General features: G+C 36.3%; 2 protein-coding genes across 2 annotated transcripts; one reads left to right on the top strand and one right to left on the bottom strand.

Annotated features, from left to right (window-relative positions):
- Positions 1-8003: 8003 nt before the first annotated feature.
- Positions 8004-12960, top strand: LOC107618212 (uncharacterized protein At3g49140). The gene is made up of 11 exons (XM_016320211.3): positions 8004-8192; positions 8390-8465; positions 9237-9459; positions 9951-10053; positions 10139-10206; positions 10790-10969; positions 11082-11210; positions 11383-11715; positions 11808-11960; positions 12277-12372; positions 12671-12960. The coding sequence occupies exons 1-11, from the start codon at positions 8147-8149 to the stop codon at positions 12773-12775; spliced, it is 1512 nt and encodes a 503-aa protein (XP_016175697.1). The 5' UTR covers positions 8004-8146; the 3' UTR covers positions 12776-12960.
- Positions 12961-13344: 384 nt separating this feature from the next.
- On the bottom strand, positions 13345-14517 carry LOC107618214 (NAD(P)-binding Rossmann-fold superfamily protein). Its single transcript, XM_016320212.3, has one exon. The coding sequence runs from the start codon at positions 14415-14417 to the stop codon at positions 13422-13424; it is 996 nt and encodes a 331-aa protein (XP_016175698.1). The 5' UTR covers positions 14418-14517; the 3' UTR covers positions 13345-13421.
- Between the last annotated feature and the right edge of the window lie 232 nt (positions 14518-14749).

Raw genomic sequence — 14749 nt, 5'->3', positions numbered from 1 at the left:
GACATATAATCCTTTTATTTTTAGGTAATTAGAGTTTTTGTGGCATATAAACTGGAATTTGATTATCACCCTCTAATTGGAATTAATTGACCAAGGAATTGGCTGTTGATGAATTTTAGAGGAGACTAGGAAGGTCTAAGGAATTAGGGTCTAGTCACATATAATTTGCCATAAATTAAATCCTGCATAATTAAATTAGTTAGTAAGAAAAGTTAATCCGGAAAAATAGATAACTCTGAAACCTTAACTATCTTCTCCATATTTTCTTCCCAAAGTATTTACTTGCCTTTCTTCAATATTCTTTATATTGTTTAATGTCTTTTATATTGCATCTCAACACTATTTTCTGTTTGTCTAACTAATCCTATCAAACACTATTGTTGCTTAATCCATCAATCCTCGTGGGATCGACCCTTACTCACGTAAGGTATTACTTGGTACGACCCGGTGCACTTACCGGTAAGTTAGTGGGTTACAAATACCGCACCATTATTAACCAAAGGGTGTTTCAAAAATTGAAAAAGGGAGTTTCCTTGAATCAAGTGATTAGTTGGAAGGAAAGATTTGATTTGACAACATGCTTCTTCCAACAAGATTTGAAAAGACAACCAAGAGATTTTGTGATTATATTTTTCAAAAGAATGAGAAACTAACTAAACTGTCATGGTGGGGTCAAAAACTATTAGGTGGGGCCCATAAAAATTGAATTCTGCATTGCCTCCCCCTTGATCATAGCTCTTCCATCGTCATGCCCGTATTTTTATCTTGTCCAAACCTACGAGACAAAACTGAACAGAATCAACTTGTCACAAATTATCAATGAAACTTAAATCAAACATTCCCAAACTTTTCCTCAAGGTACAGAATCTGTCTTCACAGAGGGTTTTATAAAAATATCAGCAATTTGGTCTTCAGATTTTACAAATTAAATATCAATAGTACCCTTTTGCACATGTTCTCTAATGAAATGATATTTTATCTCAATGTGCTTGGTTCTTGAGTGCAGAACATGATTTTTTAAAATATTTATAGCACTTATATTATCACAAAATAAGGGTATACTATTGATCTTTAATTTGTAATCTTCCAATTGGGTTTTTAACCAAATTAATTGAGAGCAACATGCAGATGTGGAAATGTATTCTGCTTCAGCTGTGGATAAAGCCACTGTGGCTTGCTTCTTGCTTGACTACATGTTGAGTGAGCTTCCAAGGAAGCAACACATGCCTGATGTGCTTCGTCTATCCACTCTATCTCCCGCATAATTTGCATCACAAAACCCTACTGCACAAAAATCGTCAAATTTAGGATACCATAACCCATAATTACAAGTTCCCTTAATGTATCTAATGATGCGTTTAACAGCCGTAAAATGGGATTCTTTTGGGTGAGATTGAAACCTTGAACATACACCCACACTTTGGACAATATCCGGTCTAGAGGAGGTAAGGTACATGAGTGAACCTATCATTCCTCTATACCTTGTTTCATCTACATCTTGGCCATCATCATCCTTTTCAAGTTTTGTGTTAGGATGCATTGGTGTACCTATTGATTTGGAATTTTCTAGGCCAAACTTTTTGATAAGTTCTTTTGCATACTTTCCTTGGTGAATAAAAGTACCACTAGTAGTTTGTTTGATTTGGAGGCCAAGAAAGAAAGTTAGCTCTCCCATTAAACTCATTTCAAACTCACTAGTCATAAGTTTTCCAAACTCTTCACACAAGGATACATTGGCCGATCCAAATACAATGTCATCAACATAAATTTGAACAAGGAGTATATCATCATTAGATACTTTAATAAATAAAGTAGTGTCGGTGGTACCCCTTTGAAAATGATTTTCCAACAAGAAGGCACTAAGCCTTTCATACCAAGCTCTTGGAGCTTGTCTAAGACCATAAAGAGCCTTAGTTAGTTTGAAAACATGATTTAGAAACTTTTTATCCTCAAAACCGGGGGGTTGTGCCACATACACTTCTCTATCAATAAAGCCATTAAGAAAAGTACATTTAACATCCATTTGAAACATTTTGAAACCCTTATGGGCAGCATAGGCAAGAAGCAATCTAATTGCTTCCATTCTAGCTACCGGAGCAAAAGACTCACCAAAATCTATTCCCTCTTCTTGATCGTAACATTGTGCCACTAATCTAGCCTTGTTACGAACAACTTGTCCATCTTCACCAAGTTTATTTTTAAATACCCATTTAGTACCCGTTACTTTCTTACCGTCTGGATGGGGTACTAGTGTCCAAACCTCATTCTTGTCAAATTGAGCAAGTTCTTCTTGCATTGCTTTAACCCATGATGGGTCTTCAAGAGCTTGTTTGACATTGTTGGGCTCCATTTGTGACAAGAGAGCAAGATTGCTAGGTTCGGTTTGCCTTTTGGTGGAGGATCTTGTTGTTACACCTTGAGAGGGATCACCAATGATGAAGTCATGAGGATAACCCCTCATGGACTTCCATTCTCTAGGCTTTCGGACAGGTGTTGAGTTTTGATGAACTTCTGGTGGTCTTACTGTTTCAGTTTCTCGTGCCTGCTCAGGAGACAAAATGGAAATGTCTCCTCCAATCTGACGAGGCAAAACCGGGCTGACAGATTCTTCATTTTGCACAGATTTGGGATTTTCTTTACTTGTTCCAGCCTCTTCACAATCTGAATCATTATCCTTTACAATACTGGAAAATAAGTTAGTATCACAAAAAGTAACATGTATGAATTCCTCTATGGTTCTATTCTCTTTGAGATAAACTCTATAGGCCTTGCTTGTGGTGGAATATCCAACAAATATTCCTTCATAAGATTTTGGATCAAACTTTCCAAGGTTTTCTTTATTATTAAGCACAAAGCATTTGCATCCAAAAACATGAAAATACTTAAGATTTGGAGGGGTTCCCTTCCATAGCTCATAAGGAGTTTTCTTTAACCCTTTTCTAATGATTGTTCTATTCAAAATGTAACAAGCTGTATTCACAGCTTCAGCCCATAAAAATTTAGGAATCTCATCCTCACAAAGCATAGCCCTAGTCATCTCTTGAAGGCTTCTATTCCTTCTTTCAACCACCCCATTTTGTTGGGGAGTTCTAGGGCATGAAAAGTTATGAGAAATTCCTAAGTCATCACAGAATTTTTCAAAATCTTGGTTTTCAAATTCTCTTCCATGATCACTTCTCAAATGGGCAATTTTTAAATCCTTTTTATTTTGAATTTTCTTACAAAGGGTGGAGAAGGCATAAAAGGCATCATTCTTATGAGCAAGGAAAAGTGCCCAACCAAATCTAGAGTAATCATCTATTACCACAAGACCATAATGTTTACCTCCCAAACTTTGAGTTCTTGTTGGTCCAAAAAGATCAATATGTAATATCTCTAATGGCCTTTTGGTTGAGATTCCATCTTTAGGTTTAAAAGAGGATTTTACTTGTTTGCCCAATTGGCAAGCATCACAAGTAAGATCCTTATCAAATTTAATTTTTGGAATTCCTCTAACCAGATTTTTCTTAACTAGCTTAGAAATTTGGTACATGCTTGCATTACCCAACTTTCTATGCCATAGCCATTTTTCAGATTCAAGGGATGTAAAGCATGTCACATTTTGTTCTTTTAGGTCCTCAAGAGTCAATCCATACACATTATTGCATCTTTTAGCTTCAAATAAAATATCCCCAGTTTTCTCACAAACAACTAGACCAACAAACTTCCTAAAAATAACCTCAAAGCCTAAATCACACAATTGACTAACACTAAGTAAATTATGTTTCAAACCATTCACAAGAAGAACATCATTTATACAAGAAGAAAAGTTTTTACCAACTTTCCCAACAGCCACTATTTTTCCTTTCGCATCATCACCAAAAGTGACAAGTCCTCCATCATATTCATCAAGCTTTATGAAGAAGGTTGTCTTTCCGGTTATATGCCTAGAGCATCAGCTGTCCATATACCACATACTTTCTTTTCGTTTGGATACTAGGCACACCTACAAAATAAGCTCAAGTGACCTTAGGTATCCAAATTTTCTTGGATCCTTTCACGTTAAACCATCTCTTATGCCCTAAGCCATTATAATAAAAAATAACTTTACAAACTTTATCACCAATCATTCTTTCACCAAAGAAACATTGAATAGGAAAGTGTCCATTTCGATTGCATAATCTACAAAATTTTGCTGTTTTGTTAAAGTAGGTGGGGTCTTGAAATCTTGTATCATTAGAAGATGATGCAAAGTTTTCAAAATGAGATTTTTCAGCAGATTTATAAAACCCCAACCCAGCCTTGTCATAAAGAGGTTTTTGACTAGCCAAGATTTGATTCAGATTTTCAGAAATTTGGGTGAATTTGGCTAAGTTTTCCTTAAGCCTTTTAACCTCTTTAAGCAACTCTTCATTTCTTTTAAAACAATCTACATATGCAAGAACGGAATGATCACTTCCACAGCTCTTAATTTGGGCTTTTAACTGCTTATTTTCTTCAACAAGATCACAAACAGTTTCGGCCTCCCTTACTTTTTCTTTAAGAAAACTGTTTTCAGCTTTAAGAATGGTGATTTGTTGTTCAAGTTCTTGATTTTCCAGCAGAAAGCATCTTATTTTTTCAGAAAGGTGGTCTATCATAAGATGAAGATCTTCAGTGTTAGGATTATGAAAGACTACCTGATTTATGTGATCTGCCATGAGACAAGGTTGTGACTTGGTCTCGGATTCCTCATCATCATCATCCGAGTCATTTTCCAAATCTTCCCATGAAGCCATCAGTCCCTTCTTCTTTCCTCTTTTTGGCTTTTCTTCCTTCTTCAACTTGGGACAATCAGATTTGAAATGCTCCATTTCCTTGTAGTTGTAACAAGTTACTTTGCTAAGATCTTTCTTCATTTTCCTTGAGCTGCCACCTTTGCCTTTGAGCTTCACCATTTTCCTGAATTTTTTTGCAAACAACACAAATTCATTTTCAGATGAGTTATCACTGGATTCATCATCCAGAGGGTTAGTGACAGAAGAAAAAGCTATTCCTTTCTTTTTTGAATCTTTTTTCAAGTAGGTGTTTTCAAAAGCAAGTAAATTCCCTCTCAAATCATCATAAGTCATAGAGTCAAGACCACTACTCTCAGAGATAATTAAAGCTTTTGTTTCCCACTCTTTTGTGAGACATCTCAACACTCCTCTCACTAGCACAGATTCAGGATACTTGATTCCCATAGCATCCAAGCCAACAATGATGGTGTTGAAGCGTTCAAACATCTCATCAATGGATTCTCCTTCCTTCATTGCAAATATTTCATACTCTCTGTTTAACATATCAATCCTGGTCTTTTTCACAATGGTTGTTCCTTCATGAGTAACTAGGAGTTTATCCCAGATTTCCTTTGCTGTTGTGCAACATGATACCCGTCGGTACTCCTCAAAACTGATAGCACAGTTGAGCAGATTGATGGCCTTGGCGTTGAGCTCCACCTTTTTTCTATCTTCATCCGTCCAACTTGCTTCAGGTTTAAGAGAAACAACTCCTTCGGCACTTGTAACAGTTGGATATTGAGGCCCTTCCAGGATGATCTTCCACAGTCTGTAATCCACTGCTTGCACAAATATCTTCATCCTCTCCTTCTAATAGGTATAATTTTTCCCATTTGAAAAGAGGAGGTCTATTGCTTGATTGTCCTTCGGTCAGATTGTAGGACACCACATTAGAGCCGCTGCTTTCTGCCATCTGGATCTTTTCTCCAAGCTGCAAAGCTTGATCTCTTTGAGACCAAGCTCTGATACCAATTGATGGTTTCAGTGGCTAAGAGAAGGGGGGGTTGAATCTTAGCCCCCTTTTTGGCTTGATTACGCTTTTTGGTCTTTGAGGAGACTTTTGTGTTTTTATCTCGTCCCTAGCCACGAGACTTTTTATTTTTGTCTCGTCACTTGGCACAAGCTATTTCTGGTTTTAGCTCCTGTGCAGTAGAAACAGAAATGGAGTAGTAGAGAGAGAAGATTACACCTAGATATATCCTGGTTCAGCTGCTAAGTGTTATGCAGCCTACATCTAGTCTCCATCACAACAATGATGGAATTTCACTATAATCAATCCTGATTACAAACTGTAAAGTGCTAACCCAATTTACAAGGGGATTCCCACAGAATCATGAAACACAACATAGATGAACAAAGGAACTCTAAGAACATCTATGGCTTTTTTCTTTTAATTTTGCACTCTCTGCCTTTTTCCGCTCTATGGCTTTTTCATACAAACATCACTGTTTGCCTTTTTCCATGAGACTCAAGACATGACAAAATTAAACAGAAAAATACTAAACAGAATACATTGAAGGAGAAGAAAATCTGTAAGCTTAGGTAGCTCTGAGAATTCTGTGCCTTGCACTCTCACTGCTTACTTCTAACTCCTTGCTCCAAACAGTGGCTGTTCACTCTTTTTATAGAAGAGAGAAGCCTCCACACTTGAAGTAAAAAACCCAAGCCAACTTCTTCTTCTCCAAGAAACAGAACCGGTTCGGCCACATAGAGAGAGAAGAGATAACTATGCAAAACCCAACATGCAAGTACCTCTAGTCCTTCCTTGGTCATCACCCTTCATCAATCCGAGCTCTCCATCCTTGGCTTGCTCTCCAAGATGGATTTCTGGTCCTTGATGCTTCATGATGATGATGACTTCATCTGCTTCAATCTTTGCCTCTACCATCACTTCGTCACTCTAGCTACTTCCTGTGGTGGTTGAGCAGAATCAAAGACAAGCCATGCCTCCAAGAATCTCTTTCTTGCTGGCCGAAATCTTCTTCAACCCTTTTTGGTATGAAGAAGCCAAGATCTTGTCACCATATCTTACCATTCATGGTCGAAGATCTCAGCCACAGCATACTTTTTTTTTTTTTTTTTTTTATGTTTTCTTGCCATCATTGAGATGGTCTTTAGCTTGCTCATAGCTTCATCTTGATATGTTGCAAGAGCTTCCATGGTTTGCTGTGTAAAGACCAAAACAGGAAGCAAAGATGAAAGAGAGGAGAGAGAAATTTAAACACTAGCTAATGGGTAATGATAAAGTAAAATTAAAGTTCAACTTCCTTGCATAAGGTAGCGTGTAAAGCTACTGAAGCCATTAAATCAATTTCTCTCTCTCACATTTATGTTTCCAATGCTAGCAAATTAGATTTTGAGATCCATCCCATAATGATAAATGGAATCCGTTGGAAACATGAAGTAACTTTGCTTTCTTTCTCATTTTGGTTTCGGACCAAACAAGCATGAGAGGCATTCATCAAAATTAAAATTGGGCTTGGTAGCAACAACATTTAATCTGGCCCAATAATATTTTGATTTAGCCAAACCAATTGGGCTTATGGTAATGTTTGAGTTCTGGCCCAATTTATCATAAATTGCTTCAGCCATAATGATCACAATAGTTTAACACCAAGGCTGAATAGTTTTAAGCCTATTGGGCTTGCAACATTTTCTTTTATTTCTGGCCCAATATAAACCTGCATTGCAAAATTATTTTAATCAACATTTAATCCAAAATTAATTTTGCAATTAATAATGTTTAGTCATCACAAATATTAATTTAGAGTTTTCCAAACTCATCAAACATGTTTGGATTATTTCTATTGATGTTACATGTTTATTGTACTTGTTGAATTTTTAAGATAAAAATTTGGTTTTTTTTTTTTATGAATTTCAAAGTTATCGGGTATCCAATTACCCGAACCGAACCAATCCGTTCTTAATCGGTTTGGTTTGGTTCGGATACATGTATAAAAAAATGCAAATCCGAACCAAACCGAACCAATTATATTTTGATCGATTCAATTCTAATTTTACCATAAACCCGAACCAAATCGATCCGTGCTCACCCGTAGAACCTGTTACTGGCTCTGCTAGTCTGCTGGTACGAAACGACATCGTTTTACTTGACCAGGATTCAACAGGCAGCCAATGAGAGTATGCGAGATGTGCGGGTGTACAGAAATAACTATGTAGGTGCCGTATCTGATCAAAATACAAAATACCGAAGCAAGAAGGAAGAAGCCAATCACAAAAAAGAGAACCTCATCTTCAAAATGATGACGATGATGTTGTTGTTCTTTTTCCATAGGTAGGTAGTACTTTTCTTCTATCAGAGAGCAAAACTTGAAACTGCACTAACGACGATGTTTCTTGAGACCACCGTGGCCGCCTGCTTCCCCGCCATCCTCCGTACTTTCTAAACCACCCTCTTACTGTTTGTTGAAATTCCTCAAGGAGATTTTTATATACTTTTCTTCTCTTGTTTTCAATGTTAAGAAGAAAAACAGCATTTGTGTGGTTTGCCGTTTGCTACAAACAGAAACAATAATGGTTCACTGAAAATGTTGGTTGAATAATAGAAGACTAATGGTGCATTGCTGTTGCAGATAAGAGGGTTGTCCATATTGCAGCTTCATGCAAGCTCCACCCTTACAACTCCAACTGTGCTCATCATATGCTCTGGTATATTAATCATACATTCTGACTTGTGAATTGTGAATTATCATTCTTCTCACTTTGTTATTGAAATGAGAGATTGAGAGTGTCAATGTTTGTTGGAAGAGAATGAATACAACATTTTGTTTTTTTTTGTTTTTTGTTATTATGCTATTCTCTCTCTTTCATACATTCATCCAATGGCAATAGTGAGGAACATTAGGGTTCATAACTCATAATACTATGCTCCAATGCCTAATTCAATGCAAATCCATGGGTCTTATGTAGCATATTTATTGGTTTCTTTTGTTTAACATAGCAGAGGCATAGGGCCCTATGACAAACAAGTGGTATGGAATTAAATGCATGATTTGGGAAATAAAATCTTGCACAGATTTTCAAATGGATTAGATGGTGCCCTATGGTATTTTTTAGGGTCTATTGTAAAGCTGCCATCAAACGGCTTGATCCATTTTAGGAGAGTTGACCATGGAAATGGTATCAAAGCCTACCCTAAATGTGACACTAGTTAGGATTTCCATTCTTGCCACAGCCAATAGAGCTGAATGAAAGAGAGACCTGTGAGATTTGAGAATTAAATTCTAGATTTGTACACTTGTTAAAAGCAGCATAATTTCAAAACCCTCTTTTTTCTCCCTAACCTGAAATACGTTTCTAGAATGTGTATTTTTAATATGTAATCATTCATTGAAATTTCTTGATAGAGCTTAGCTTGCCTAAATGACAGTAGTAGATGCTAAATTAGGAAATATATAATAGACGAAAATAAATGCACAGGGAAAAATGTCAGAAGTGCAGTGGCATTCACTTCACAAGAAGGAACAAACTTGTGCCTGTAAAGAATAGTATTCGTGCATCAACGGAGTATCTAGGCTCAGCTCCAGATCCTATAAAGAAAAACGTGAAGTCATCATACCATCCATTTGAGGAATTTGCACAGCCAGAGAATAGTGGAGATGCTAGGCCTACATCAGCAGAAACAAGTAGAACAATTATAGAGGTATTAATTTCATAAAAAGAAAACTATTAATTAGTATTCATGTTGCCGATCAATGAAGTAACCCCTTTCGACATAAGAAGAAAGAAAAATACAAAATAAGATTTTTTTTATATAAAGGGAATTTAGTGATATAGACAAATGGTACATCAATCAAAATACCAATGTAAAATTCACGAAGTTTCTTTAATAAATTCATTGAAGTTAGATGACTAACTTCATTATCTTCTCATTCAATCAGCAGATATTCCATCTAATTAATATTCATCTTTGAAAAAAGTCAATCATCTGTACTCACTTGGAACAAACCTTAATAAATTATGTACCTTAGGTCTTTTATCTTAATGTAGTATAATATAATCAATCCTAAGCTCAACTCATGTACTTAAATGCTGAAATTGTGGCAAGACCTTTATCAAGCAGCTACTCAGTAGTTTTTCATTCGCATCCTGTTAACCACCAATGCATCGATGAATGTGGTATATCTTTTTCAGGTCAACAGCAAAGCAACACTTGTGTTCTCGGTTCTGATCAATGGTGAAGACCATGAAAATGTTGTTTGGCCAGATGTGCCATATTTGACTGATGAACGTGGAAGTGAGTGAAAATATTTATCAAATGAATAAATTTTCTTGTGTGTACGAAGTTTCATCCACCAAATTAAGTTACATGTGCATTGCAGATATATACTTTCAAATGAAAACTGGTGAAGATATTTTGCAATCCCTTACTTCAGAAGAAAACTATGTGGTATGGCCATATCTATAACATTCTATAATCATATATTGTCCTACCATTTCTTTTTTGCATATACTCATGCCGGTTGGCCTTCTTCATAATAGTTAGTGTTATGTATGTGCACTCTTCATATCTTGTCATGTCACCTAATAGGAAGTGGGAACATTCAGATGTGCTATTGGATATTTGGCTTGAGCAATCATTTCATGTTCTCACTATTTTGTTTGTACTGTTGTCAATGTACTCTAGAGGCACAGAGCACCAAGCCTTGTCTATAATATGCTTTTTTGGGACAGTTCAGCTTTCTATTTCGTAATTTATCCAGAATGTCTACACTCTTCTTGCCATTAGACATCAATAGTTCTCATGTCTTTTGTAGATTTGGAAACTGGATTCATAGTTTATCTTCAATCATCTCTCTTTCTAATCTCATGATTCCAGTTGTTCTATGCAAAGCTTGCATCTCTTCTATGTAATGACTTCAATCATCTTTTCTTTCTAATCTCATGTTTCCAGTGGTGGTTTGCAAATCTTGCATCTCGTCCAATGTAATAACAGTCAGTTTTGGCTTGTCTGTCTGTACACTGTATTGTAGCAAGTCATTGTTGGTGTGGATACCATGGAAATGATATCTGAGATGGACTTATCAAATCCTTCAGAAATTAACTTTGGGATTGAAGAAATAGGTGATGAAGATGTTGATGACTATGATGAAGAGGATGAAGATGAGGATGAGGATGAAGACGAAGATGAAGACGATGATGATTATGATGCGGTATAATTCATTTGTTTCTTTTCAATATAATTCTGAGGACTGTATTCATTTCTGAGCTGTAAACTTTACAGATGGAAACATTATGCATTATATTCTATTATCATGTTTACAGGGATGGGTATCTGTTCATTCAGATGATGATGAACAGGATGATTCTGATGAGGAGACACTTGCAGACTGGGCAAAACTGGAAACTATGCGTTTTTCACATCCAATGCATTTTGCCAAAACGTTGGCTGAGGTAAATATTAATGTTAGGATATGTTAATGGAGTTTATTGATGATATTTGTTTAAGATGACAAAGTGAAACAAGTGTGATGTGGCTTCTAGGCAATTATATGCAGAATCTTTTGAATTGCAAATATACCTAGGGTTGTTGGCACTAATCAAATCATTTATGTTTTGGGATTAGATTGCTTCAGATGATCCAATTGATTGGATGGAGCAACCTCCAGCTTGCCTAGCTATCCAAGGACTTATAAGACCCGCCTTTATTGAAGAACATTCTATGATACAGAAGCATCTATCTGCCACTCAGACCAGTAATACTGACATGAGCGAACGGATCAAAAGTAAAGGAGAAAACGTTGATGTGGTCAGTGACCATGTGCACAATTTAGAAACACCTAAACATGATGCAGCACAGATGGAGAAGAATGACAATGAAGATATTCCAATTAACGAGACTGCATTTTACAAACTGGAGATGACTAAGATCCAACTATTTACAGCACACGGGGTTCCAGTAAGTTTTAACACTTTCAACATGTGTACTAGTTTTTTACTTAGAAATGTTTGTTTAAGCACTAACGGAAGATTTGCTCATAATTGTGGCAGACTGTTCTTGAAGTAGAAGATTACATGAAAGCTCAACCTGATGCCATAGCACATGCAGCTTCCAAAATCATATCGTGTCTGCAAGCTTGCGGAGAAAAGACTGAACAAGCCCTCAAATCTCTGTGTTGGAGATGCAAGGCTATTCAAGTGGAGGTATTACATGAACTGTTGGAAAAATTACCTAGAGTTATTTCTATGCATAGATAACTGGTTGTTATACATTTTAGAGAAAATAGTTGGGTGAGGCATGATATTTGCAGTTATCTCATTACACTAAACCGAAAAATTGAGTTGATATAATCCAAAACACTATTAAAACTACTAAATATATATTGTTAATGTGGTTTAAGTGAAATTCTCCATTAGTAGAATCTTCTGTTCCAGCACAACATATGTAATAGGTATAGTATGTATAGTGTTAATAGGTTATTTCTATTGATTAATCACATTCGCTTGCAACTTATAACAGGAGGCACAACTTATCTGTGTAGACTCACTTGGGTTTGACGTAAGGGTTTGTTCAGGCACGCAAGTTCAAACGTTGAGATTTGCATTTAAGAAAAGGGTACATCAATTTTTATTTTTATCTTTTTTTTTTTCCGAAACAAATTTCAATTTCTTTAATATGTCGTTATAAATGGATATTAATCATGCTTCATGCCAACCACTGTACATCTAAACATCAATAACGCTAAGCAAGAAAATCATCTAAAGATTGCTTGATCCAGTGCACCCTTGGTTAAGTAATTTGGAAACTGTTATGGTTTAAGTGATTAGTTAGCTTTATTGCACGCTATTAAATTGATTAAAATGAAGGCTACATATCTGTATTCCCCTTCATAGTTATTAAATTTTTTGTGCAGGCTACTTCAGAGTACAGTGCTGAGAGACAACTCAATGATATACTATTTCCAGGAAGTCACCAGAAGCCACAAAAATTGACTCAGACACATCAAAATGAATGCTAAAACTAAAACCTTCAAAATGTCGCATTCCTTTTAATTTTGTATCACTAGTGTAGTAGTGTTGTATGCCATTCGCCAATGATAGTTCATAGAGGTAAAAGAAAAAGGAAAAGTAGGCATGTATCATGTATGTGCCCACCCTGTTGCATTAAATTATAATTGAAAGTAATTGCTTTCCTGTGCTGATTCTTTTCTGATATCAATTTTTTCATTTTTTGCTCACACTTATTTGTAATTAGTCTATATTGCCCACAAATACAGGTTTAAAAGAAGCATTAGACATGATGAGGTGATGATAATAACTTTATTAAATCATAACTTTAGATTAACTTGTTCTGTTGCAATCCTCATTTTGTCTAACTATTGAACCATCTGAGACTCATGATACAATTTTCTTATTATCTAGAAAACATTCATAATCTAATCATATGAATTGACTACATGTATTGCATTATGATGTCTATGTATAATCATGCCAAGACTTAGAGTTCATAAATCAAAAAGTACTAAAAAACAGACTAGATTTTGAAACTTGAACTTATTGAGATGTGAAACTATTATCAGTCGGCCACGGAATAAAAGTTTAGTAAGCACATAGATCTCTTGTACATATTGAATTATTTGGCTTTAACTACACTCAATATTATACCTAGCTCCTGATATAAGTCTCATACACAAATTGTGCTGCAAGCATATCTACAACAGCAGAACCAACAGACTTAAACACAGTAATCTGCTCCAAACTGGTTCTCCCAATTTTGTCTCCTCTAATAAGTTGCAACAAATCCCCTCCAATCTCATCTTTTCCAATCACTCCTCTCTCAAAAGCACCTACAAGCTCCCCTGCTTCTACCAAAGCAGCTTCATTATCCACAAACACAGTCCCCCTCCTAATTGCCTCATCATCACATTCCATCATTGAAGGCTTGAATGAACCCACCAAATCCAAATGAGCACCAAGCTTCAACTTTTCACCCTTCACAAGGGGTGCCTCGGAATTAGTGGCACAACTCACAATATCGCCAAATCCAACAACCTCGTCCAAATCCTCACAACCCTCAATTCTCAACCCTTCTTCAAATTCCCCACTTTCTCTCAATTTCTGTGCCAAAGTTCTTGCCTTTTCAACTGTCCTATTCCAAATCAAGACTCTCCTCAAACTGGGCCTGGCTGAAAGATGAGCCCTGATCAAATGGGGTGCCATGGCGCCAGCACCAACCATGACAAGAACCTCACTGTCATCTCTAGCCAAATACTTGGAAGCCAAGCCAGAGACACAAGAGGTTCTGTAAAGGGTGAGTTCAGTAGAGTCCATGGAAGCTAGGGTTTGGCCATTGGTGGAACTGAAGAGGACATAGCTTCCCTGAACACCAGGCAAGTTGAGTGCAGAGTTTTGAGGGAAGTGTGTAACAAGCTTGACACCAATGTAAGGGAGATAAGAAGGAGAAGAGGACCAAGATGGCATCAAGAGGAGAGAGGAAGAAGGGGAAACTGAATAGTGGTGGCGGATTGGAGTTTGGAGAAAGGTTGAAGCTTTGGGGATATTTGATTGGAAGTGATCTATGAGAGTTTTGTGGGTGAGGATGGAGCATAAGGTCTCAGTGGATATGAAGAATGGAGAAGGAGAAGAAGAAGAAGAAGACATGGTTTTGAGGTTAGGAGCAGGCACAGGTGTTATTGACTTGTTCTTCAATACAAAAGAATTTGGCTAACCAATGCTACTTAACAAAAACAATAACAGTATTCCTACCTAAACATTCATATAAAAATATATTTATTATTAATTAATTATATATTTAAATTATTTTTTAATTAACAAAATAAAGATAATTCATGTGAGTAGTTAAAATCCTCAAATGAATAACGACTGAGATTTGCCAATCTATTCTATTATATAAAAATTGGATGTCTGCACTTAATGATGAAACTGACGTGGCATGCTGTTTCCCGATTTAATTGTTTTAACTCATTCAATAT

Source organism: Arachis ipaensis, chromosome B9 (genome assembly GCF_059453495.1).
Source record: "Arachis ipaensis isolate K30076 ecotype BB chromosome B9, ASM5945349v1, whole genome shotgun sequence".
Taxonomy (NCBI): domain Eukaryota; kingdom Viridiplantae; phylum Streptophyta; class Magnoliopsida; order Fabales; family Fabaceae; genus Arachis; species Arachis ipaensis.
The sequence above is the reverse complement of the archived record's forward strand: the minus strand, read 5'-3'. Positions and strand labels throughout refer to the sequence as shown.

Bases quoted from the DNA above. Each gene is read 5' to 3' on its own strand.
- LOC107618214 (XM_016320212.3), bottom strand. From the start codon at position 14,417: ATGTCTTCTTCTTCTTCTTCTCCTTCTCCATTCTTCATATCCACTGAG.
- LOC107618212 (XM_016320211.3), top strand. From the start codon at position 8,147: ATGTTTCTTGAGACCACCGTGGCCGCCTGCTTCCCCGCCATCCTCC. The intron at 9,460-9,950 runs GTATTAATTTCA...TATCTTTTTCAG, and splicing joins CAAGTAGAACAATTATAGAG to GTCAACAGCAAAGCAACACT. The intron at 10,054-10,138 runs GTGAGTGAAAAT...TGTGCATTGCAG, and splicing joins TTTGACTGATGAACGTGGAA to ATATATACTTTCAAATGAAA.